The sequence below is a fragment of the Falco punctatus genome, assembly GCF_963210335.1.
Source record: "Falco punctatus genome assembly, chromosome: Z".
NCBI lineage: Eukaryota > Metazoa > Chordata > Aves > Falconiformes > Falconidae > Falco > Falco punctatus.
The window spans coordinates 36,021,225-36,048,441 of NC_137586.1; the positions used below are offsets into that span (position 1 = coordinate 36,021,225).

At 37.7% G+C, this 27,217-nt stretch overlaps 1 protein-coding gene across 3 annotated transcripts in view; it reads left to right on the forward strand.

Moving 5' to 3' along the window:
- The window catches only part of CNTLN (centlein), a 197,755-nt gene that overhangs the window by 3,671 nt on the left and 166,867 nt on the right, over positions 1–27,217 (forward strand). For all 3 annotated transcript variants that reach the window (XM_080371891.1, XM_080371890.1, XM_080371892.1), the window contains one exon: positions 14,408–14,496. In XM_080371891.1, the coding sequence (XP_080228017.1) occupies positions 14,408–14,496 (89 nt within the window). The remainder of the gene's footprint in view (positions 1–14,407; positions 14,497–27,217) is intronic.

Sequence of the window (27,217 nt, forward strand, 5' to 3'; positions counted from 1 at the left end):
ATACTGGAGTGGCTGACCCTTTTTCTCATCTGGAATGGTGGCCTTTATCTTCAAACTGAGGTTCTTTTCCTTCTTCAAGTTTATTTTGTCTTTCAAGGTTATACTTCCACCAAGGTGCCTACAGAGCCATATGTGATATTTTGAAGATTTCCTTTTTCTTTCCTCCATTCTTTTCCAAAGCTAAAATTCTGCTGGTAAATCTTGACTTCAGCAGCTTAGGTTTGCAGTGTTTGGTGTTTTCTTTAACACTAAAAACATTGTTGGGAGCTTGAATCATAGTGAGATCCTGGAGGAAGGCCTGATAAAAGCGTAACAATTTTTTTGCAGACATTATGTGAAAACTGATGTTGTCTTGTAGTTCTGTGATGGAACTTGCAAAAAATGAGAAAGCCAAATTAAAAAAAAAGAGTCCAAAGCTCCCAAGTAGCCCTCCCTGCTGAGGAGACTTGTGTAAAGCTGTGGAAGTAAAGCATGTTTGCCTCTTGTATTATGCTGATTTGGGAAAATTATTGCTGTATCTGCAGTAGAATATTATATAATTATTTTGATAATCTCTTCATAAACAACTTAATTTCAGTGCCCTTCTCCTAACTTTACTTGAGAATTCCTTCAGTAATTTTCTTGAAAACAACTGCAAAGGAAACACAGAAAAAAAATTTTTTTTTTGTTTCCTTTGGAACCTTGTTTCATTTCTGTGACTGACTCAACGTTTTTGGGGAGTGGTGGAAAGGAAAAGGCAAAAGAGCTATGACACATCTGGTCTCTGTTACTTGCTTTAACTGCTGCATTCTCTTTTAGGGTTTTGTGCAGCTGCCTACTACCTTAGTATCTCAAGAGCCTTCCGTGGAAAATCTTCCAACACCTATGTTCTTACTAGTCCCAGGAGTTTTTGGCTGTGCTTGGTTTTTAAAAGATGTGATGTGTGTTTTACCTCTGTCTCATTTTCCCCTGTGATTCTGTATTTTGAAGGTGGTAAGTGGAGGAGCTGTTTTCGGAAACATAGTTGCCCCGGTAAAGGAAATCACGATGGTTTGTTTCTGTTTTTTTTTAATAAGGGGAATGATTTTGCTGTATCTCCCAGAAACTCATTCTGTGAGTAGAGTTTCTGGGCCAAGGGTATTTTTCTTTAGCTTTCATGTGCTTTCTCTGTAATACTGTGTATTTCTTAAAACTGCCTTGTGACTCAGTATGTTAAGAATTGATTTATAGCATATTCTGTTCTGCAGTTGGTTTCTTGCAGCCCTTTTTTTTTAATATTAAGATTTACTTCATTTGGTGCAAAATATCATGCATTCCTAAAGCAGCCTTTTAACTGCTGAACTACAGCACCTTCATGCTCCCTATTCAGTAACTAAAAATATAGGAAAGCTTCTTTAAAGTATCCTATGGTGGGAATCTTTATGAAATCCTTGCTTTGAACAAGACAGTGTGATTTGAGACTTGGTTTTCCACATCCAGTTGAGTGTCTCGTGTTGCTGGAAGTATGGAGAGTTGGAAGAAGCAAGCACATGTCCTCTGTTTTTATTTACGTTATTGGTGATACTCACAAAAGAACTTTGAATTGATGAGCTTAATTTTGTATTTTCCAGCCTAGGATCTCTGTATTCATTTGCTGAAAGTGCTGTTTTGGGTTCAAACAAGTGTCTTAACAATTCACCCATTATTAGTTTTAAAAAAAACCCAACATTTTAATTTTATTTATTGTAGCTTTGATGTCAAAAGTAGCATGGCGTTTCTTGCTGCTAAAATAGGGTGGTATTTTCCAAATTGAGGACTTGCTTTCTAATTTTGTGGTTTTGCAAAAATCAAGAGTACCTTGTCTTTTTTCCTGCAGCTATATATACTGGTTTTAGGGAGCTCTTGTCATCTTCTCCAGCTCATGTACTTTTCCTGTCAATGATGGTTATAGTGCCTACTCCTTTTCTATGTTAGGAATTTATAGGTACGTGTAGCTGTGTCTAAGTAACAGGTCTCTCAGGAGTACACCATTGCATGGTACTCTGCACAGTTTATACCCCTGACTTAGAAGGTGAAGTCTGTCAGCCACCAGTGATCAGACTGTAACATTTAGTCAAAGAAACCATGGTGCTGCTTATAGTTTTCAATTTACATGTGCAGTTTATAGATGAAAAAATAGAAAATTCTCCTTTAGTCAAAAAGTTAGGAACTGATTAGTAATCTATCTCTTAAGTGTTCTGCTGCAGCAGATTCACCAGTAGAATTTCCACAGTTGCTGTCAAAAAGTGGTAAAGAGAAATGAGGGAAAAAGAAATGATGTAGTTCCTGTTACTGCTGCTTCTCTTCATTGTCAGGGATTGGAGAGCAGTCTGCAAGAACAGAGTATGTGTATCCATGTTTTCTGGTAGAAGAGGAGCGGGAAAGGTGGGCTGTTATTTTGTGGAAAGTGAAGTGACAGGCTTCAGTTGCTGCTGCCATTGTGTCATCTTCTGTGTTCCCCGCTTAATGTGAAAAGCTGTGCATAGACCTGTTCTAGACTTCAAGTCTCATTTCATATTGTGTTTGCAGGAAAAGAATTGTACCTTGTGGACAGCTGGACTGTCTTGTTTTGATCCTTTTGTGGGTCAGGGAGGGATGTAAGTACTCTCATTTGGTATCACTAGCATTGAGAACAGATAGGATTTCTGTAACAAACGCGTCTTGTGAGGAGTATTTAATTAGCTGGAAAACCAGATGCTTGCTTTCATTCTGGACCAATTTAATTTCCAGGACAGCCACTGAAAATAATGTAGCCATGATAATACTAATTTATAAGTAGTTTTAAACACCTCCCCTTTATTTACAAGTAAATGTGAAAAATGTATTAAATAACAAAACACTGCATTGCTTCATGATACATGAATAGCTATTTGAGGTGCATGTTGACTATATGTAATAAAAAGGTTTGTTTAAACAAACAGCTGAGAATTGAAACTAAATTTAAAAAGCCATAGCTCTTCCTTAGCAATGTGTTTTTATGTTGACTTAGTTCTTATTCTTCTGACTTCGTGACCAAAAGTTAAATGCTTGTGAACTTCCCGTATGAGAATTTGAGTGTATTAGTATTTCTTCTGGATGAGTTGTTGATACACATACTGTTCTTTCAAAATGGGGCAAAGTGTTTAATGCTCTCATTCATTAAATACTAATCTATTTTATTAGTGATTAAGCCAAGACCACATATTTATTGGTACCAAGGGATGCCAGCTGTCTAGTGCTTTGGGTGGGTTTTTTTTGCTATTTTATACTCTCATATTTTGCCATAAGGAGTCTAAATCACATGAGTCTGATTAGTACAGGTGTTGTTAATAAAGGCCTTATTTTTTATCTATTCTAGGCAGAAGTAGTATTGTTGAATAACTAAGTATTTTCTTCTGCTGTTTTTTAGTTTTGATGGTTTTTAGCTAACTAGAATACACTTTTGAATACCTCATCTTTTTTCTGAGAAATACTTGTTTGGATTATCTGAGTAAAATTGAAGATGAACTGAGAGTGAGAGAAAAAACCAAGGAGTATTTTTGCACTGTGTGCAAATATTTCAAAGTACCCCCAGCATGTGAGTGGGAATCCAAAATTTGGTATAGAGGTCACAGAGTCGCATTACAGTTTGAGTTGAAAGGGTCCTTTAAAGATCATCTAGTCCAACCTGGCCATGTGTAGGGATGCCTTTCAGTAGATCGGGTTGCTCAAAGCCCTGCCCATGCTGACTTTGAACACTTTCAATGATGGGGCATTCACAGGTCTCTTCCAATGCCCCACCATGCACATTGTAAAAACCGTCTTCCTTATGTCCAACTTATATCTACCTTTTTCAATATAAAACTGTTGCCCCTTCACCTGTCACTACAGACTTCAGTAAAAAGTCTTTTGTCTGTCTTAAAGCACCCTTTAGGTATTGAAAGGATGCAGGTCCCTTTGGGAGCCTTCTCCAGGCTCAAAAAACTCAACGGTCTCAGCTTTTCTTCGTAGGAGAGGTGTTTCAGGCCTCTGGTTATTCTCATGGCCCTACTGTGGACCTGCGCTGGCAGGGCCATGTTTTGCTGGTGCTGGGGTCCCTAGGGCTGGATGGAGCACTCCAGGCAGGGTCTCACAAGAACAGACTAGAGCGGGTGAATCATCTCCCTTGACCTGCTGGCCATATGTTTATTGATGCAGCTGAGGATTCGGATGGCTTTCTGGGCTGCAAGCACATGTTGCTGGCTCATACCGTTTTTCATCCACCGATATACTGAAGTCCTCTGCAGAGCTCCTCTCAAATCAGTTCATCCCCCAGTCTGTGTTGATACTGGGGTTTGCCCTGACCCTGGTGCAGGACTTCTTGAACTTCATGAGGTTTGCGTGGGCTCACTCCTCAAGCCTGTGAAGGTCCCTCTGGATGGTATCCCTTCCCACTGGTGTAGAAACTGCACCACCCAGCTTGGTGTTACCAGCGACTTGCTGAGGGTGCATTCCCTCAATGCCATTATCAGTCATTTATGAAGATTTGTGAACAGTCCTGGTCCCTGTGTGGACCCTGGAGGGACACCAGTCATTACTGGTTTCCATTTTGTTGAGCTGTTAACTGTAACTCTGGATGGGGCCATCCAGCCAATCCTTACCCATCTAACAGTCCATCGATCAAGCTCCTATCGTTCCACTGACCTGGCAAGAATGTTGTGGGGACTGTATCAAAGGATTTACATAGGCAGATGATATTCCTAGCTCTTCACTTGTCCACTGATGTAGTCACTCCATTGTATAAGGCCATTAGATCAGTTACGCACAATTTTCCCTTGGTGAAACAGTGCTGTCTGTCTTTAATCACCTCCTTGTCATCCATATGCCTTGACATAGCTTCCAGGAGGATCTGTTCCATGATTTTACTGGGCACCATGGTGATGCTGACTGGTCAGTAGTTCCCAGGGCCCTCCTTTTTAAAAAAGGGTGTAGTGTTCCCTTTCCTTCAGTAACTGGGGACTTCATCTGACTTCAATGAGATAAGCATGAGTGAAAGGTACCTTCTATGGGATCAACTAAACACTGCTTCTCAGTAGTGCAAGTTGTGTTTTACATGCAGAGGAGTAGATTCTTGCTCGTAATTTTTTCAGCTGCACTGAGGATGTCTATAGCATGCGCTGATATATCTGTGTTTACCCTGTAGCTGTGGATTCATCCTGGAGGAGAGTGACTGTAGCAGGTCTTGTTTCCCATCAAAATATGTTTTGGTTCAGGAGGAGGTGTGCTGTTCTTAGAGAATTTACTTCAGATACTCCTTTTTTTTTCTTTTTTTTTTTTTTTTGGTTACTAAGTGTGTACTGTTTCATCTATTTCAGGTACTGTTTAACTCATGACTTGGAAGATACGCAAATATTCTCCTATTTGTCCATGGTCTCACAGGATTTGAAAAGTATTACAAAGTCATTTCAGGCAGAGCTGCTGCAATAGACCCAAATCCTGCTTGATCACAGAGTGAATATACCCAAATATATGCATATGGTTATATTGTCTGTAAAATAAAACTACTTGTGCATTCCTGTATTCTCAGATGCATTGAAGATCACAAATGCATTATGATTATATTAATCCAGAGCATTATATTTATCAAAAACTAACTCCAAGGACCATGCTGAAACTTTTAGATTATCCTGTACCCTCAAATAAGTGATTGAAGTCTTAAAATAACTCAGAATTGTAGCACTTCCAGAAGGCAGCTACATGACTTAAAAAATTCATGTCCTGTTCAGTTTTGTCCATCTGCTCTCCAAATTATTTCAATGACTATGGTTAGTTTTAATTGAAATCGTTTAGATATTTATAGCTTGAAATGAAAGCTCACAGATGAGTTATCCTGTCCTCGATCTATAAAGGGATTAAGCAAACCTTTACTTCTGGAACTGAACCATTTGCTTTCTTATATCCTCCTCTCTTTGAAAACAAGTCTTACATCAACCAAGTGTTAGGTTTTCAATGTTGAGTACTCAGGAAAAAGCCATCTTCGGTGTAATGGCTGTACCAGTGAATGAGGGCATGCAGAGCATCCTGACAGCATTCAGAAGAGCAAAGGAAGTAATCCACTTTTTGCTTTTCAGTGCGGGTGGCTTTCTGTGTCATAGGTTCATGTCTGTATGATAACTTACCTCTGCCATTCAACACTTGTATTTCTGTCCTGGTCTCCAGTGATGGTACTGATCTGACTTCTGTGATGTTAATTCATTGACTATGGCATGACAGGCCAGAAAATAGCTTGTATTTCTTGTTCTTGCCTGAATGAGGCAGTTATTTATGTCAATTAATAACATGTAATAAAATTATTCAGTAAATTGCATCACTGTCTTATTGTCACACTGATGGACTAATCTGAAGGTCCACTTACGATATGACGTGTAATGACAGCATCTTCTAGTATAAGTTGTGTAGTGTTTTTGCTTAGACCACAACTACTGAATCAACATTGTAACACAATATTATTACCTTATTTTTATGGTGCCTGTTTGCTTTTTACACATTTCCTATTAAGGATGCAATCTCTTGGGTATCTTTATCTTCACAGGTTTTTTTGTATTCTACATATATGTGTAAGTAAAGCAGTATACTGTCTTTTTCCATTTTTGATTCTAACGTATAGTGCCAGAATTACCAACAGAGACAAGATAACAGGGAATTCTCTAAATAGAAAATTATGGCTGGAAGATACGTTCAACTATTTTTCTAATATAATTAGAATTGGTGTTTGCATACCCCTTTTACTGCAATATTAAGGAATTGGGGAGGAAAGGGGGGACTATATGCTTGTTTGCTGATGGCATCTGTTTTGAAGCTATCAGGCTGGTCTGGTTACATACAGCTTTCTTATATCTAATTGCCAGGTGGAAGTTTGTAACAGTGCATTTTATATGTGAGTGACTTCAGAGAAGTCGAAAATAACCTGATGTTATCTTTAGAGCCTAGTGTATATAAGGCACCATTTTCTTGTGAGGTACTGATGAGTCCTGCCTTCTAGTGGATTTTGAGGTTGTTGAAAAGCTTAGCGTTTCAAAAATGCATCCTGTAGAGTATAGGAGTATTCTGTACTGTGACAGCTGAGCAGAACTAGGTGGGTTGTAGAGAGAATACCTCTTACTTAGGACTGTAATATGTGACTGAAAATCACAAAGAAACAGTTGGCATAGCAGGATCAAGAGAGTCTGCACTGGCAGCATACAACAATGTAAGTTTAAAAGTCTTGAGAGACATCAAGAGGGAAGTCTCTCGCATGTAAAGCATATGTCAGCTTGATTAAAGGCTTGAACTCTTTAGTCAGAAGTATACTAGATGTTAGGTGAGTCCAGACCAATCCGTATTACCAATTTTCTTGCAGATGCTTCAGTGCTTTTACCAGCCATGTTATTTCATGCTTTTTTCCCCCTCTATTCTGTATACTATCTTGCATTTCAATATGAATTCTTCCAGCCTGACAGTCATGTGTATTTCACTTTGTATTGAAATATTCACTTCATAATACAGAAAATTGGCAGCATCTGATTATTACAGAGTTCTTAATAAAAAGGAACAGTTAACCATTAGCTCCCTCTGTCCCCTCAACTGTTTCATTTTCTGTTTCAGGGGTACTACTGATTAAAAAAAAACAAAACTAAACTAAGAGTGTGTGTCCTGTGCTTTTCTAGCAGTTATTGGGGTGGAAAGAGGTTGGTTGGGTTTTTGTGGGGTTTTTTTTGTTTGTTTCTGTTCTGGGGCTGTTCTCTCCAGATTTCAGAAGATGGTAACTTCCTAATATGTAAATAATTTGTAATTCTATAAAAAATTGAAGTATGATAATGACACTATTAATAGTTAACATGCTTTGAAATTAATACAGTGAAACATCAGAAAGTGCTGATTTCAAACTGTCAGTGACTAAGATGCTTGATTTATGAGTTTACACTAAGGGAGATTTTTTTAGTTTATCCTTGTTCTCAGTGCAGTGCATGGTAGACATGTAAACAAAAATTAAACCTACCTGTGAACTTAATACACAAACTGTCATGAATGTATGGGAAAAGAGAGATAGTGCTTGGCATTCCTCTCTCTGCTAATTTGGTATTTTTCCTGTAGCAACTCAGTATCATTACATTAAAAGAATGCTGGCTAATTCTCCTTGATAAAGTGGTGTACAAATACTGCAAACTTTCTATGTTTAGGTCACTTCTGTGTTTACATCAGACAAGTAACTATATGCAACATTGATACAGTTTTACATACTTTTAAAGTCAAATGTCCAGAGCTGTATTTACGCTTGGATTTCTCTTCCAAAAAGAAAGCAAATAATTTTAATTGAAATATGAGTATTTGTCTTTCCCTGCTTGTAAGCCAGAAGGATTCTTTGTTTTGTGACTTACACTAATGTTTAATAAATCCATGACTTGACTTGCAAACAACTACTGCTGTAGCTAGTCATGCCATATAACCTCTATCAGTGATCGTCTTAGGTTTGTCCTTGCTTCTGAGCTTGCTGCTGCTAAAAATCAGGAAGAATGCAGTTGACTTTGCAAAGAACATGTTTAAGGCCTGTGGTAGTCTTAATTTATGTGTCCTTCCAGTATGACGATGAACTACAATTACTTTCACTGTAGGCTGAGGAGGGAAAATCCCACTTTTCAGGGGATATGCAGTGCACTCTGGGTTTTTTTTCTTCCAGAATTCTTTAGTTCTGGCAGGCAAACTTGGTTGTGGGGCGAGTGTCTTTATCTGACATTAGATGTGTTGTAGATAATCTTAGTTTTAATGAGTAATTTTTGCTAACTTTCAAATGACATCTGTATTCTGCCTTGTGTATATAAGTTCTCAGTGGTTCAAGGTACACTCTTGCTGACCTCTTGAACTGTTAATATTCACTTGAGTAGGCTGAATGTTCCTTGGGTATGCTGAAGATTGATACATCCCAGGCCTTGACAGCTGCAGTGCTTTTCTGTGCCAAATTCAGGCAGTGTAAGCAGCCCTTTTTCAGAAGAAATAGTTTGGCTCCCATGACCATTCAGGGAACAGGCTTACCAAGTCCATTAATTGTGCCAAGAGCTTCAAAAGGCTGTTTAAACTTTTCATCTTAAAACTGTAATAATTTCTAGCTAATACTCTTTCTATTGTACAAAATACTTAATTACTTATAGATTTAAATTAAATGGTTTCAGCTATTAAAATATTTGACATGTTAAGGGGAAGAAAGCCACATTTTATGGTAACTTGTCATTCATTGACTAATGTTTTACAAATGTTCTATTGTCAGAATGAGAAATTTTGTACATTTCATGTAAACTTTCTTTTTTTATATAATAGAAGCGCAGTTTTTTAACTGCAGGTTTTTTTTTGTTTTTTTTTTTTTTTTTTTTTTAACTGGTAACGTATTTGAAGATGCATTTGTGTTCTTACTCTTTTGGCAGAAGTCCACTTAGGCAGGACGCTGCTTTATTTTGTGTGCTTTTACAGAAATACAGATACATACTGAGAAGCATTAGTTGATTTAGATTAGAGTATTTGTTGATGTTATTACAGCATTGCTTTATAGCTCTGTGTGCGCTTATTCATAGATTGTAGACATAACTTCAAATACCAGTTCCTGCTATCATAAAAAATAAACAGCATTTATTGAAATGGTGGTGTTTTGGTGTTCTGGAAATTCCAGTGATTTTTTTTACTTATTTCCAGATGACATGGTAAGTTTTTTGTTTGTTGGTGCTTTGGTTTCTCCTTTTTGTCTGTGTTGGGTTTGCTGTTTTGTTTTTTTTTTAGATAGACACTCTTCAGCCTGTTCTGTTTAGCTGTTTCTTTGACGTTTATTTAGTACATGCTGCTCACATTCGTTAGGATGGCTTTTTCATTCCTTCTTCTTTCAACATAGATAGAATTGTTGCAGAATTTAGTTTAAGGAGTGGCAATTTCACTGACACGAGTACAACTTGGAGTTGATTTTTCTGTTCTTTGGACAACCTTTGAAAGTAGTTTGTGAAGTAGTTGTAGGTGCTTTGAGATTAGTCTGAACTGCTTATACAAATGATATATTTTGATTGAATTTAGTGTGTGTGTTCGCATTAGGAAGGCAGTCTACATTGAAACTTCGTATTTTATATATTATCAAAAGGTCAATTTGTGGGAGGCTTGGCACTTGGCAAAGTGTAGATAGAAACTAGATTGCTAGAGACTCAGTCCATGCTGGATACTCAGCAAAAATCATGGGAGGGACATGAACATTTCCATTTTGTTGTATTTTACATACATGTATTTTGTATATACTTGTTCATTAGGAACAGTTCAGTGTATGTTATTGTAGTTTTTCCTTCTTTTCATCTTTTGTAACAGATAAATGCTGTGCCTAGAAGTATGTCTGGAAGTATTGTGTTATTCTGTCTTCTTGTATGCCTTGTGTTGTCCCCTAGCTGGGACTTGGAGTGTGTAGGAACCTGCAGGGTAGGACAACGGGCAGCTGCTTCTGCTTGTAGTGGGTCTCATGATATTTCATAGTGCTTCTTGGAATCATGCAGAAGCTCAAGTGTCTCAGCTTTTTTTAATAAATAAATAAGCAGAAAACCCAAGAGCTACTTCTGTGGTCTTGTGTACAGGACAGTAAAGAAAAAAGCTAAGGAAGTGTGATGGTAAGCAAATCCAGTCTTTAAAAAGGCAAACAAAACTGAACTGAACAAAGCTTATGAGCTCATAAATCAGCATCAGAAACTTTGATTGTTTGATTGAAGATTTTTGAGCATTTGCTGTTGGCATTTTGTTATATTTTGATTTCTCTGTGTCAAAATGACTTAATGGCCCCTATGCTAAATTGTTAGTGATTTAAAGTAGTTTAGTGTAAAAATACACCGTGAATTGTGTATTAAATATATAAAAAATAATCAAGCACTGTTATCACAGAAGCATTTAGGTTGTAAAAGACCTTTAAGATCATCGGTCCAACCATCAACCCATGACTGGGAAGTCCACCACTAAACCGTGTCCCGAAGCACCACATCTATGTGTTTTTTGAACACCTCCAGGGATGGTGATTCTACCACCTCCTCACGTAGCTTGTTCCAATGCTTGACCACCCTTTCAGTGGAGAAATTTTTCCAAATATTCAATCTAACCCTCCCCTGGCAAAACTCGAGGGCTTTCTTGTCCTGTTGTTATCTGTGAGAAGATACCAACTCCCACCTATCTACAGTATCCTTTCAGGTGGGTTCAGAGGGCAGTAAGGCCCCCCTTGAGTCTCTTCTCCACACTAAACAACCCCGGTTCCCACAGCTGTTCCTTAGATTTGTGCTCCATACCCTGCCCTGCACCAGTTCTATTGCCCTTCTGTGGACATGTTGCAGCATGTTCTTATCAGTTCAGTTCTGCTCTCCATACTGCTGATTAGCTGAGAGATTTGAATTAAAATTATTTTAAAATTGGGGTGAGACATAGTTTATTAGATATAGGGGTTTATTCTCCATTATGATTCAAAGATTTCCTTATACTTAAAGTGGCGTTCCTTAGAGTGTAAGAACTACTGACTTACTGTCCTTCTAAATAATTGAAAAAAAATTACATTTCCAATACTATTGTTCAGTGAGTTTTTGTTTGGCTTTGTGATTTTTTTTTGCTGGGCTCCCAGCATAAATACAATGCATTTTTAGATGTTAAAGTTACTCAGAATCTGTGTTTACTCTATAGATCCTAATGCTTTTTGGAAGCTTGCAACGACTTTTCCAAATCGGAATTTTTTTTTTCTTTTTAATTCTCTTTCTGCTTGAGAAGAAGCAGTAGGTCACGCCTGGTTCACAATAGACACACATTGTGATTTTTCAGGTGGCATGGTGAGGCATTTTCAAGATATAGTGCCACACAATGAGAGGTGGTGCTTTTTTTTTTTTTAAAAAAAAAAGGTGGATAGCCATCTTTTTGTGCTGAACTGTGTAACCTAATTAACATGATGCTTACTGTTTGTCTTTTAACTTAAATTCTAGCTGAAAGTGAACTTAGCTTAGAATTTTTAGCACTGCTACTGAATAAAGACTTGGATACTGATGTGAAGTCATTTGAGTTCTTATTTATATCATGGCTTAGTTTTGGTGTTATCTTTTTTCAAAAAGTGAGTGCAGTGACACACCATAGTGCACCACAACCCAGTTAGTTACTGTCTGCTTGCATGCAGCAGGGTCACTTTCAGTTTCGAAAAAAAAGTCCTTACACTGCTAACTCAATTTGGTTAGAGAAAGTCGCTCCCTTCAGGGGTTTTTGAAGAACAGTTTGTGCCGTCTTTCTTTCTACATGAAGCTTTTGTTAATGGTTTGATTTTGTTTGGAAATACCAGAAATGAAGTCTCCCTGTCAACACTTTAAAAGTTGTGTACATCCTACAAAGCCAGTTAAATGAAATGTCTCTGGTTTTATGAAAGACTCTTTCTGTTGTAGTCCAATTTGCATAAATTGATAATAGTCTTGAATTATAAGAGTCTTTGTTTTATTTGCTTTCTGACACAATCAGAAAGCTAGCTGGATTTGTTAGGGTGTATGTTCTTACAGTAGGGAGGTGAATTTTTCTGTATTTGCAGCCATACCTTGATAAGGCATCACATCTTCATGAAGTTTTCTTCCTTACTTGGTTGAAGAAATTCATGGCATTCAAAGGTTTAAATAAATGTAAACTATAAATTAAGATAGTTGAAAGAGGAAGATATTTTTTAAACCAGCAGCCATAAACCCCCATCACATGGCACTTGCTCAGTGGGGGTCTTTCTTACATTTTCTCATAAATTCGGCATTGCCTCACTTCTCTATGCAATTTTAATATTTGAAATATGTGCATTTCTAAATTTGAAGGAAAGACACATCAGAACTTCAAAAAAAATCCTTGAGACTTTCCTCATAAATCATGGAGAAAATAGGTACAACCATCTCTCCTGTTTCTTTTATAATCATTGTTAAAGTTTAAACTTGTTATTCAATGTATTCAGCTGTTTAATTTAGACTTTGTACACTGATAGGTCTTGATAAAAGTGTGCTAGCTTTAGATAGATCTTTTGATTTCATATTGAAGTTTCATATTGATTTCATATTGAACATTTCATATTGATCTGAAGAAAGTTAAGATGGAGTGATTGTCGTGCACTAGAATTGATACTGCTTGTGAAGTTCAAGTCTGCTTCCTAGAAAGCAAAACTGATAGGGAGCAAATGAAAAGACAAGACAGCAAAAATAGAAAAAGCAATTTCTGCTCCTGTGATTTACTCTAATCACACAGTATGTGTTTTTTATTGACTCTGTGAGGCCTGTCAGATTCATAGTGCTGTTGAGCTGTTTTGTGTCTTAGATGACCATTGCTTTTAGCTGTTTCAAGTCATGGGTTCACTGTGACCAAAGCTGTGATCTGTTCTTATTCATAAAAAATGAGAAAGCGGGAAAAGTAGAAATTAAGTGGGGAACATATAAAGAAACCAGACAGTGGAAGTGAAGATAGGAACTCAGGTCTTCTGTTTCATTTCATAGTCAGGATTGATATGGACTTGTGCAGAGATGCGATACTGTGTTGTTTGTTTAGCTGATTTTAGTGAGGTTCTGGTTTACTAATGGTACCTGTTTCCTTCTTCTCCAGAACTTGGCTTATTAATTCCTAATTTTATAGCATGTTTGGTCTTAGTCCAGTCCATGGTTTATGTCTGTATGCTTTCTTATTGTTCTCCTTGTCTTCATGTTTTGCTGATTCCCTCCCCACCCTTCCAACATTTTTATATAATTAACACATTATGGTTTTCATTTGTAACAGAACTACATCAATATTGATGCTTCCAGTAATAACACTGTATTGGAGTAAAAATAAACCAGTGAAAAATTAACAACTTATGTGTATTAGAAAATATAAATACAGAAAAGCTTTTAGCTGACAACTAGTTTTCACGAATTAAAGTAAGTGTAATTTTAAAGAATATAGTTTTCTTGCTCTCATTTGAGAACTTTTTCAGCTTTTATATAATGCAGGTTAGCTGAGTGTCTGTTAGAAGACTGTTTTACTCTCTGTTATGAAATAAAGTCTAAGAGCTGCCCATGATAAAACTTAATGTTAAAGCATGTATTCCAGGCTCAATGACTATTAATAGAAATTGTATCCTGCTACTGGAAATACCAGTAATTGCTATAGCAAAAGGCAGCCTTGTTTGAATAATGTCCATTTCTGCTTCCTTATGTCACATTGTGTACTCTTTTATTCTTGATTGTAGGTCTTTGTCTTCCTTCAAAATCTGTATAGTTAAACTTTGTTTATTCAGGAGAACTCTTTGCCATGTTTTTCTTATTCATGGGACTAGCTGGAGTATTCTGAGTAGAATAGAGGGCTTTTCATAGTTGTCTTTTGAATATGCACACTATAACTTTGTAGTCTATAAAAGGCATAGCATACACTTAATTTTTTTTTTCTTTTTTGTTTTTTTTTCCCTAAGGCTGATAAAGAATTTGTGTGGTCTCTGTGGAAACATCTGCAAGTGTCAAGCCCAAATCTTACTCAAGCTGTCAGTTTGGTTGTGGAAAGGTGAGTTTAAAGATTTAACATGATTCTAAAACTAAACACACACACACACACACCCCGCCCCCAATACCATATTATTTATCTATATAATAGAGAACCGTGTAAGTGTTTAAAAATGTGTTACAAAGTTCCGTTGTTAAATTTTGTCAAGAGTACCTAGTATTTGTTGCAAGTTTCCTTTTTTTGGTGTAACTTGAAGTATACTTCAAAGTCTGTTCTCAGTAAGGTTGCTGTGTTGCAGTTGAATTAAATTTTTAAATTACAAATGTATTGCATATTCTGTTTTTCTGTGGAGGGAGCAAAAGGAGGTAAATTACATTTTCTGGTGTCAGAAGTGGTTGCATAACAGTTACATACCTAAGTCATGTTTATCTACATTCTTAAAGAAGTGAAAGGCTAAGATGTGGTAACAAAGAAACGACTATGCATTTTAATTATTACTCCTCTGAGGATATTAGTGATGGTGATTTCCCTATGGTACTTACATACCATCATCTGAATGCTATAAATGTTAGTTAGTCATCACAGTATGTGATTGGTTTAGAACGCTAATGTTTACAAATTGAGAATTGTTGTAGGCCAAAGATAGGGAGAATGTGACTGAGTTGATAATATGACTATCAGAATTCAAACACTTGATTCTGTTACAGACAAAAGATTTGTCTGTTCTGTCTCCCAGGGTGCTATGAGTTACCTCTTTTAAAATGGAAAAGAGGACTTTTTTTTAAAAAAAAAAGTATTTTAACTTATTTAAATGACTTGCCAGTGTTACTTTGGAAGCTTGTCATAGATCCAAGAGGGGTCCTGCCTCCTTTGGGTTCCTGTTCAGTGCTTTGTTCTTGTGAACAAACAAAACATGCCTTTCATCTTCCTTTTCTGGACTTGATCAGTAAATGTTCTTCCACTTCTGAAAATACAACATTAAGTTCTTTAGCTGAAAGTCCATTCATTATAGTGCAGTCTCATCTTCTGCATTACATAAACCAATGAAAGTTTTGTCCAAAAATAATGGTGTGATCATATAACTAGAGCTAATATTCTAAAGCATTCATATCCAGAGGAAGAAATTGATGGTATAAGCACGTGCAGCTTGTGAGACAGCTGTTACCTGAGAGTTCACATGTGGTCACCTGCGATTGTGTCAAAAAACTTCTGGCTTTGTACTGGTACACTTACGGGCAGAGAATAGCAGCTCAGCTGTTAGGACAGTGTGCTAATTTCACACTGCTTGCATGTTTTGATTTGGGAAGCCATTTAAATGTATGAAAAATATGTACAGTGTCCCTCATTTATGTGGAAATACAGATTCTTACAGATTGGTTTAGTGATAAAATTTGGTCAAATTTTCGTGAGGACAGTGATGGTAGTGTTGATCTTCCTTCTTCAAACATAAAAAAATGCAAGAACTGCTTGAAGTATATGAACACAGTATCTAATGTATGTAAACATGTATTTACATGCATATAAGCACGAGTATTTTGAAAAAAAAAAATTTTGTCTTAACGTTTTCTAGATAGTTGAGCGATATGGAAAATTTTAGCACTTCCACATTAAGTTTAATAAGGTAGAAACAGAGATGTTCAGGCTTATTAGCATTTCTATTCATGTTGCGTATAAAATAATCAGGATATTAGGATAAATTGAAGCATAGAGATGTTAGATCTCTGTTGAGATCTCTGTTAGATCTCTGTTGAGATGTAAGATCTGATCTGTGTATGTGCTTTGCACTTTGTGTAGAGGCTGGTGATTGGTACTCTTAAGTGAAAGTGTGACAACATACTTCCATTAAGGTGCTTGTCTAATTCTGTTCTCTCCTCCTTCAGAAGAACACTGATGCTTTATACCACCTTTCGTGCACTCAAGGCTTATACGTCTATATCATACCTTTCCCATGCTTCTCAGAGTTATGGAATTAAGAAAGAAGAAATTCTTCCACATCATCATTTTAGGTGTTACTACCCCAGAGAATCCTGAAGTAGGTTTGGATAAACCCCACTGAGTACATAGGAATTTTGTTAGTCACAACTTTGAACTTTGGGGTTGCTTTGATTTGACAGATGAAGCAATAGTGTGCATTTTTCTCTTTAATTGATGTAGCTTCAGCTCTTTTGCTTGAAAAGAGTCTAATTGCTACTTCGGAAAGAAATTCTAGCCCAACTTTACTTGTGAATTTTCTGCACAACCAAATTACAGCCCCATATATTCTTTCCTCGCTTTTCCAGCTATAACTTTGTGTAGTCTTTTCCTAAGTAGCTTCTGTTTCATGACTGGTCTTCTCATCCTTTCAAAAGTTTCTGTCTTAGCCCCTACCTTATAGCAGTATTTTTTTTCTTTTATTTGTATTGATACATTGTCAGTTTACCTTAGTTCCAACAGTTATAAGCAAAATTATTCTGAAGCATATCACTCAGGGGGTCTGTGCTGCTTACAGCCTGGTTTTCTATATTTTACACAATTGTATGAGACAAGAGCTGGAAATTGAAAATTTACATTGAATCTGATAATGAAAGAGCTTGAGTTTTCTTGAGAGACGTTTTTCCCTTCTCATCTTTATTAGGAGCAACAGTGACCTAACTGTATCCAAGTTGATAATGTTTTCCATCTTGCCCTGGCTTACCAGGAGATTCTGAGAAAGATTCAAACAGAATGAAATGGATTTAGTACTTTTGTTGTTTCTGCTTGTGACATGGATACTACCAATGTTTGCATAGCTTAATTTTTCAGTTTGTTCTTTCCATCAAACATTTCATAACTGAGAAACTCTCAGTGCCCACTAAGTCTCTGTTATAAACTACCTGAGATCAGAAGCCAGCTACCTAATGGAAGCAGACAGAATCTAAGAAAGCATAGTCCTGTGTAGTCTAGATCACATATATAATGAACCAAACGATATTGTCCAGTGGATTTCAGTCTTTATATTGATGAAAGCAACAGCCAGACTTTCTTCAGGAGATTGGTGGTGGGAATAAAAAGATGCAGGTGTGAAAAGACAAAGTGTTCACTTACAACCTTGTACACCCCAGATGTGTGATGAACTGCAAAGAAAATAGATGTTAGGAGAAGTTGAGTGGCAGTACTAGCCATACGGTCAGGTAGTTTGTATTTGTAGCATTAATTTAAGTTTGTAGCATTAGACAATTCCTTATAATAGACTCTGGCCTGATTAAGAGCCTGTTTGACAGATAGTTCTGAAGGGCCAAGGGGTCCAGGAAGGCTGGAAATTCTTCAAGAAGGAAGGCTTAAAAGGTGCCAGGAGCAAGCTGTCCCCATGTGCCAAAAGATGCTAGTGGGGAGGAAGACTGGCTTTACTGAGTAACGAGCTTTGGCTGGAACTCAGAGAAAAAAAGGAGAGCTTAACTCCTTTGGAAGAAGGGGCAGGCAACTCTGGAGGACTATAAGGATGTTGTGAGGTTATACAGGGCAAAGATTAGAGATCTGAAAGCCCAGCTAGAACTCAGGCTGGCCACAGCTGTAAAAGATAATAAAAAATTTTTTTACATATATGTTGGATGCAGGGGTTGAACAGTGCTACGAAGGACGAGGAAAAGGCTGAGGTACTTAATGCTTTTTTTGCCTTGGCCTTTAATACTAAGACCAACTTCCCTCTGGGTACTCAGCCCCCTGAGCCAGAAGACAGGGATAAGGAGGAGCAGAATGCAGTCCTCTCAGAGTCCAGGAGGAAATGGTTAGAGACCTGCTGCTCCACTTAGGCACGCACAATCTATGATGCCAGGTGGGATCCACCAGGGGCTAGTGAGGGAGATGGCAGAGGTCCATCATTTATCAACAGTCCTGGCTAACTAGGGAGGTCCCAGAAGACTAGGGTCAGCCAGTGTGACATCCATTTACAATAAGGGCAGGAAGGAGGATCTGGGAATCTATAGGGCTGTCAGTGTGACCTCAGTGCAGGGGAAGGTTATGGAGCAGGTCATCCTGAATGCTGTCATGTGGCACATTCAGGACAACAGGGGGATCAGGCCCAGCCAGCATGGGTTTATAAAAGGCAGGTCCTGCCTGACGAACCTGATCTCTTTCCACAACAAGATGACCCGCCTAGTGGATGAGGGAAAGGCTGTGGGTGTTGCCTACCTGGACCTTGGTAAAGCCTGCGACAGTCTCCCACAGCATTTTCCTGGAGAAACTGACTGCTCACGGCTTGCATGGGTGTATTCTATGCTGGGTTGAAAGCTGGGTGGATGGCTGAGCCCAGAGAGCGGTAGTAGACAGAGTTACATCCAGCTGGCAACCAGTCACAAGTGGTGTTCCCCAGGGCTCAGTCCTGGGGCCAGTCCTGTTTAATGTCTTTATTGACGATCTGGACGAGGGGACTGAGTGCACCCTCAGTAAGTCTGCAGGTGACACCAGGCTGGGGGGAGTGTTGCTGTCCTTAGGGCAGTCAGGCTGTGCAGAGGGACCTGGGCAGGCTGGAGCGATGGGCCGAGGCCATTCCTGTGAGGTTCAACAGGGCTCAGTGCCGGGTCCTGCCCTTGGGTCACAACAACCCATGCAAGAGGCCTGGGGCAGAGCAGCTGGAAAGCTGCCTGGTGGAAAAAGACCTGGCAGTGTGCCCAGGTGACCAAGAAGGCATCTTGGCTGGTACCAGACACGGTGTGGCCAGCAGGACCAGGGCAGCGATGGTCCCCCTGTACTGGGCACTGGTGAGGCCGCACCTCGAACGCTGTGTTCAGGTTTGGGCCCCTCACTGCAAGAGGGACATGGAGGTGCTGCAGCGTGGCCAGAGAAGGGCAATGGAGCTGGGGAAGGGTCTGGAGCACAAGTCCTATGAGGGAACTGGAGCTGTTTAGCCTTGGGAGGAGGCGGCTCAAGGGGGACCTTATCACTCTACAACTACCTGAAAGGAGGTTGCAGCAGGTGGGGGTAGGTCTGTTTGCTACCAGTTAACAGGTGATGGGACAGAGGAAACAGCCTTTGTTGTGCCAGGGGAGGTTTAGATTGAATGTTAGGTAAAATTTCTTCACTGAAAGGGTGGTCAAGCATTGGAACAGGCTGCCCAGGGAGGTGGTTGAGTGACCATCCCTGAAAGGATTTAAGAGATATGTAGACATGGCACATAGGGACATGATTTAGTGGTGAACTTGGCAGTGTTAGGTTTACAGTTCCTTGATGATCTTAAAGGTCTTTTCCTACCTAAATGATTCTATGATTCTATGGTCTTTTTTCAAATAAACCAGGAAAATGTAAAAGGCATAATTTGGGGGACATAAGGGGGAATTAATAGTAGATTTCCATTATTTGTCTGCTATTTTGAAGTGCTTTCATGGTCCCAAAATAGAAGTTTGCCTGCCCTAAAATTGTGAAAATGTAGCTGGTACCTTTTTATGGCTGTGCTGTTGATTCCTGTAATACACAGATGATATTTTACTTTTCAGCAGTCTTTGCAGTTCTTGCTGGATAACTGTAACTATATTCCCATTTTAATATTCAGATATAAACAAAAAATTATCTTTACTGTGCAAATGAGAAATGCCTTTGGGATATGTAGAAGCCTCCAGGTATTTTCAAACAAGCCATTGTAAAAGTACTACTCATGTTAGTATACTTTCCAGCTACTTTAAATACTATTGATCTCAGTATTATGTAAAGAGCATGCTATTTCTAGTTCACTGCCTTTTGAAACATTCTTTTTTTTTTTTATGATGATGAGTTGGGAAAAAAAAAGTGCTAGAAAGTACCTTTTACAGGTAAGTGCATGTGTAAACTCAAATAGATTTGGGATTCAGATGAGAGTATCAAAGATTTTGAAATATTTTTGTAAACTTGAAGATTTTTCTCTTATAAAACATGAAATCTTAAGAGGTCAACTGACTCTGATTTTTCTGTAGGGCTTCTAGCTGACTCCTTTCCTTTCTTCTGGAAGGGACATGTGGCAGGATTCATTAAGGATCAAACTGGCAGTGATACGAGACATGGTAAATTTAAATGGGGACTATATTTGGCTTGCAGATAGTCACATTTGGCAAGCTTGCCTTACATAAATGTTTTTCTACACCTAAATGCTAAATGTGCAGAGTCCTGGAAGTCTTAACAAAGAGCAAGAATGGATTTGTCATTGCTGGCCACTCTTAGAAACAGTGGCAACCTGAATGTTAGAGCCAGTGATTTAGAGTTTTGTTGTTCTTCCTGGGGAGTTACCTGTGTCTAAAGCTGTACAAATGGATAAAAACATGGCTGAAAAGCAGGCAGTCAGAAATAACCAAAGAATTTTTGGAAGGGTAATCACAGGAACCTAGGCTGTGGTTTGCTGCATCCTGTGAATAGCAAATTGTGGAAGAAACATTAAAGAGGTTGACATAGATTCCGTGCTGACTGATGATACACAGATGTACTAAAAATGACAAGTAGTTTTTGTGTAAAAGGATAAGTGAATGTGCTGTATGAATGAGCAATATAGATTGCTGATGTTAATTGAGATTTAATTAAAAAAGCTGTATCTTGCATGTTTTGAAGAGATGATAAATAGCTTTCAGAAGCTTTCTTAAACCACTTACCATTTTACTGTTGTGCAAATTAACAGGAAACAGAATGACAGGAGCAAGGAAGTAAACAAGATCCAAGACATTTTTAAAGGCCATTACCGTTTTGTCACTCTGACTTTAAAATAAAGTGGACTCCCTAGTTATTACCACTCAATAAAGTGGACAGAATAATAGAGCATAAGAGTACAACCTTTCTATCTAAGGTCAAATAATTGTGGTTTTTCTACAGTTGATGAAAGTTTAATATCCTGTTTCATTAAAAATTCTCAGAACATTGAACATAAGTCAACATTCCATGGAGAAGAAGGTATTATGCAGGTTGCATGTGTGCATATCTGCATATCGGAGCACAAAATATTGACATGATAATTGCAGTCAAGCCTGATTGAACAGTGGCCTCTGGGAATTCAGCTGGTGTTGTACCAACTGGATGGCTGCTCAGGACACAGTTTGAAATGCAAGGTGCAAGTTAGCACTTTATTCAGCACAGGCAGGCATCATTTAAAAATCCTTGGGGGAAACCCTGGTGATGTGCAGATGTTAAAGCAGTCTGTTCTGAAGTGCTGATATTTTGAACACTGTTAAGAGACTTGTGTATTTTGGATGAAAAATGTTTGCAAAATTATTACGAAAAAATGTCACTATTTTCTTTACTACTGTAGTGTAAAAATATGTTTAGTGTTTTACGTACATTGCTTAAAATAAGAGGCCTTAATAAATCATTTAATGAATTAAATCAATCGAGTCAGAGATGCAAGAAAAATTACTTTTCTGTGATGATGCTTTTCCATTTTGATACATATAATGTAACATAGAACTGTTTCTATAAATAATTTACCAAGGAAGTAACTTCATTTTACAGTTTTTCTTTAATTAGGTCTTGAATTCTTGTGTAAAGAAACAAAAATAGTCATGTGCATTTTTTCTATATAAAGAAAACGTGCCTTAGAAAAGTGAAGAATGTGTGGTATGGATTTAAATTCCTTTTTTACTCCATGCTGTCTAAATCTTGTAAAAGTACTGTATGTATGTATTAAAAGAAAAAAAATGTGTGTCAATTACAATTCATCGTGAAGTATAAGGAACTTATAGACTCTGAAGTGAAAATGGTTTCCATTTCATAGTTTATTTTGCTATATTTTTTTATCTTCTTAATAGGTACATGGAAACACAGTAAGGTTTCTAGTTGAAGATTAAGGCACAGGCTCTGTTTCTGCTAACCACTGACTGCAGCCACAGGGATGTGGCTGTACACAGTAAATTACAATATTGGTGCCATATTTACAGTAACGTTGACAGTCTGTGCTCTACAATTTCACATTGCACAAGGGCGATTAATTATCTATTTAATACCAACAGAATGTATGCACTTGTGTAAGTCTGTAAAATAGTTGGAGGTTGGAAGACTGGGAGAGATGTTTATCAAAATAAATGCTGTGTCACACAAGCTGGTATTTTGTAGCCTTTCTTGTTCTGCAGCCTTTTTTTTCAAAGGAATACCTTTCAAAAGTAACAATATTCCTAGAAGCAGTTCATTTTTAGTAATATAGGTTTACTGTTAAAATATAGCCTTTGTTCTTTAACATACAGCCCAAAGTTTGCAGCATAACCTTAACTTTATTAGCTAAGGCCAAATTTGTAGCTGCATTTTTTTGTTTGTTTTTTTGAATCCTGCTGCTTGTAAAACTGGAATTACATATTCCATGAAACATGTAAACAGTAAATTAAATTTATTAGTTAAAATTATTTTCATTTAGTTGATGTAAAAATGACATATACAACTCTGAATTACTTTTTCTTGACAAATGGTTAATTGCTTGACTGATTGAGACCTGTGGTAGGATACAAGATGCCTCTTTTCCCGGATGGTTTTTGCTGAAGATTTTAGGAAACATGGTGTTTTGTAAACTTCAGCAAGCTTTTATTTTTTTACAACCTTAAGGTTTTCCTAGTGCATATTCTGGTTTTGTACCTCATCCATAGTTAAACGTTTCCTCATAGTCTAATGTTTCATTTTTGACAAGCCATTAAAAATGTGCCAAACCTCAGAAATATTATCAAGTCCTGTTTTGTAGAGCATAGCATGACACAGGAAAGAAAATCATGACACAGGAAAAAAGATCATAACACAGGAAAAATGTTAAGCTGAAGAATATTCAGTCAGTTTCTTCATATTTTTGGGAAGCTGAATCTCAATAATCTTTGCAGCTAAATACATCTGTGTTAAACATTTAAAATAGGTAGTACTCAGGGGAAAACTGATTGGAGCTTAAAACTTGTACAAATTGACAGCCTCTCTTCACTCCATTTTTCATCCTAAAGAAGTCTGCAGATATTCTTAGCTCACATCATTATTGCTCATCAGTGTTTCTAATTAGCTAAACAGGAGTTTGTCTCGGTCATTGATCATCATCAGCTTCTTGACAGTGCTTGAATTCCACCCCCCCCACCCCCTCACCCCCCATATTCCAGTGGACTTTTTAAAAAATATTGTAAATATGTATCAGCTCAGTTAATAAAATTGGTCAAAGATTTTTTCTTAATATTTGTTAGCCTTCTAAAAAAGAGGAGGTGATCGCTGCAAGTCTTATCAAGTCTCATTTCAAGGTTCAACAGCAGATCCAAATATGACGTGTAAGTTCCAGTCGTACTACCATGAGTGTCTGTGGGGAACTGTCCTGTAACAAGCATTGGAAGCTGTCCTATGCCACCAGTAGAAGCTGCTGATAAAAGTTCCATATGAGGTTTCAATTTATGGTTTAGGCTTTTTTTTTGTGTGCTTAATTTCTGATAATTAGGATTGGTTTTTTTAGCTATAGGTGGTAACTGGTCAAACTATTTTTGGGGACATTACTACAGCCTGTGCTATCTAGAGAGTCTGAAAGAAAACCTCAGAAAGCCAAGACCTCTTGAATTTACTTTAAAGTTTCCCCCCTCATTGCAGTGGCGATAGATCTGGTTTTATAAACTTGGCTCTTTAGCAGCTTTGTTCAAGGGACTGTTTGACTGAGCATCGAATAAACAGGGAAAATACTATGTTTAGCTAGAAATGCATTTTGAACCATTGGCTAGTGTGTGCCTGTAAAACAGGCACATTTTTTTGATTCAGCAAAGTCCATTTTTTCCTCTCCAAATCCCAGGCTTTATTCTTGAACCCCCTTTTATACAGACTTGGCGTAAAGTCACGGGGCTTCGTAAATTTTTGACTACCAGTAACACCAGAATTAGCTGTCCATACTACTTAGTTCTCTAGAGCGGATTGTTGTTATGTGTGGTTCTTAGCTGCTTTATTCACTTTCTTCCCATTCTTTCTTTACAATACTAATAATAATGAAAAAACAAAAACTCCCCAAACCACCAAACCCCACAACTATAGAGTTCTTTTGAGGCTTGCTCTGGGAAATCTACCTTACCCATCAGGTTTTCAGATCAATTAATGCATTAGAAAACAAGTTTAATAAATTTCTAGTTGTGATTGCATAGATGAGTTAAGAGGCTAGTTAATTTTCCAGTATTTGTGTTTAATTTGGCCTTGTTTTAGAAAAGGCTGACTTTGTGAGAGGAGATAGTGGTTAGAGGAACTGGGAAGACAATGGTGTATTGTGAATGGTAGATAAAGAATTAGTGGTTAGAACAATGGCTTATTTTAAGTAGAAATATACAATAAAAACAGGTGAATTAAAGTGGAGAGGTAAGTACATCACTGTGGGAACAAAGAACTGATAGTACATGTCGGCCAGCAGTTCAGGATACTTTTGAGGGCCAGAGGCAATGCTATTTAGTGGTTCATGGGGCTTTTGTGTGTGTCTGTTTTATTGTATGATTCTTTCTGTGTCTGCACATTACTGTTTTGTAGTATTTAGTAGTAAAGATCTGCTTTGCTTTTAGTCTTCTGAAGCTCTTAAAATTTTGGATCAAGCAGTTACGCACATGTGTAGTCTTAAGTTTGTAAGTTGTCTAGCTGTAATTAAGACCTGAGGAAACTTGGAGTGCTATAATACTTACAGTGTAAACATAGATTAATATAGGTCCCTCACTTTCAGATAAATTACGGTGTAATGTGCTTATGGGAGATACATTCTTCCCAAACTATTTGAGGTTTGTGTACTTCAGCTATTATCTTTGAAAAAGGGTAATTGGTGATAGCCTTTAAGGACCCCACAGCAAAGTAATTAAGTATGAAGAAGCCTTGATATTTTTATACCAGAGCGGCTTTTGGTTCCTTTAAGTTGTGGAATAATGTACAGTACCTATCATGAACCGTATACCTGTTTCAGGAACATGCACAAACTTTAGTGATAAGTATTACACAATAATCTGTTTACACACATTTCTCCTTACTACCTCCTAACTTTTAAAGTTCTTTAGTATCTTTCAGTACATTTCATAAGCTTATCAGAAAGTCTTTTACCATTTTTTAAAAACCTGACTGAGAATGTGATTTCTGTGAACTAGTTATGCATTATAAGCAGAGTGAGTCACTTTAATTAACTGTCATGTGTTATGAAACCTGTTTGTTGTTTTCTCTCTTGTACTCAATTTTTTATCCTTACGTTTTTTTTCAAAGGACATCACGGTGTAACCTTTGGAATACATCAGATAACTTCATATCTTTGCATGGATTTCTTTAATTGCTGCCTATTTAGTTCACTTTTAGTAGATGTTCAAAGAGCAACTATGAAAAACTGGCTGTACTGTGTATTTCACTGCTCGTGTCTTCCTAGTAACCTATCATGACAATTCCTTGACGCTTCTGATGCGGGTGATCATATGAGGTCAGGGTCTGATGTGCATTTTCTGTTAAATTTCTGTCTCAGTTAAAATGTTAAATACCTTTCATACATGAAATGTCTTTTGGAATGCTTGTTGAACATTCGTTGTCGCAGCATTCTCCAGACTATCAAGCTGCAGCAAGGTGTTTTACCATCTCATACCAGCACACTCTTCATGCCAGTCCCTCTGCTGCCTTCTCCTAGTCCCTCCTCACCCAGGGTGCACTCTCCCTCTCCTCTCTGCTTCTTCCCTCTCTTTCTTCCTTGGCTGCTCCCTCTTTGTTGGCTGCCCAGCGTCTTCCCAGAACCAGCCACAGCTGCACCTTATCTACATCGGCCAACCCACCGCCCCTGAAGCCAGCCCACAGCTGTATATTATTAACATTAATTAACCCAGCTTCATTACTCTGCAATTCCCCCTTCTTTTTTTTTTTTATCTCTTTAACATTTCATACCTTATGTTTTTAACAATCATCATAGCCTTTTTACAAATATTTTTTTCATACAGTCCTCTATAATTCCTCTGCAATTTATGGTTTGACTCTTCTGTGATCATTACAGCTCCTGAATTACTTTTTCATGGAAGCAGATTTTTCTAATGCCATACAACTGCTTAAGATCCCATATATTTTTGTTTCTCCTAGCTAACTAATTTAAATAAATGCATTTTCAGCCAGTTTTTTTTTTAACCTTTCTTCCAGTGCTATAACGCACCAGTGCTGCTGCATTTGCAGTAGGAGCATGCTACTTACAGTTATGATGCCTTGAGACCTTGATTTCCAGAAACCTTGCTTAAATTCCATACAATTTTTACTTAATTCTTTATTTACTCACAGTCAGACTGGATACTTTAGTAGTTGTAGAACTTTATTTTAAAAAACATTTTATTGAATGGCCTGTGGAGGCAGTGTGGTTTAGCCTTTAAAATCATTGGTAACAGTAGAATATGCATTAATACATAATAGTGGAGAAATATAATTGCCCATATATCTACTGTCCTTATTGGTCACTGTTCCAAAATACTGCAGCAGATGAAACCTTTTGTGCACAGTTGGATATTGTCATCTGCTTTTGATCAGATTTACAGACTCATGGGTAACATTCTGCCGTCCACATCTGAAATGTTCCCATTTTGCTAGAGCAGAAGTTGCACAAGTAGGACTCTCTGGCTTCCAAGGGTGGCTTGTATCTAGCCATGATGAAAGTTTTTAATTGTGTTGTGAGAGCAGGGGTAATTTGAATGAGTTTCTACTTCTCTGTCACCAGTGGTGCTGGAGATGGCTGAAGTATTTGTCCATTTTTAGGGAATATATGTTTCTCAGACCTTTTGTCACAGGTACTGATAGGAATGTTGTCTTGTGCCAAGGAGTCTCTGTGTATCCTTACTATCACAGCATTTGTTTTCTTTCTGCTTAGGAAAAGAAGCCAGTAAGAGCATCAACATTTTAACACAGT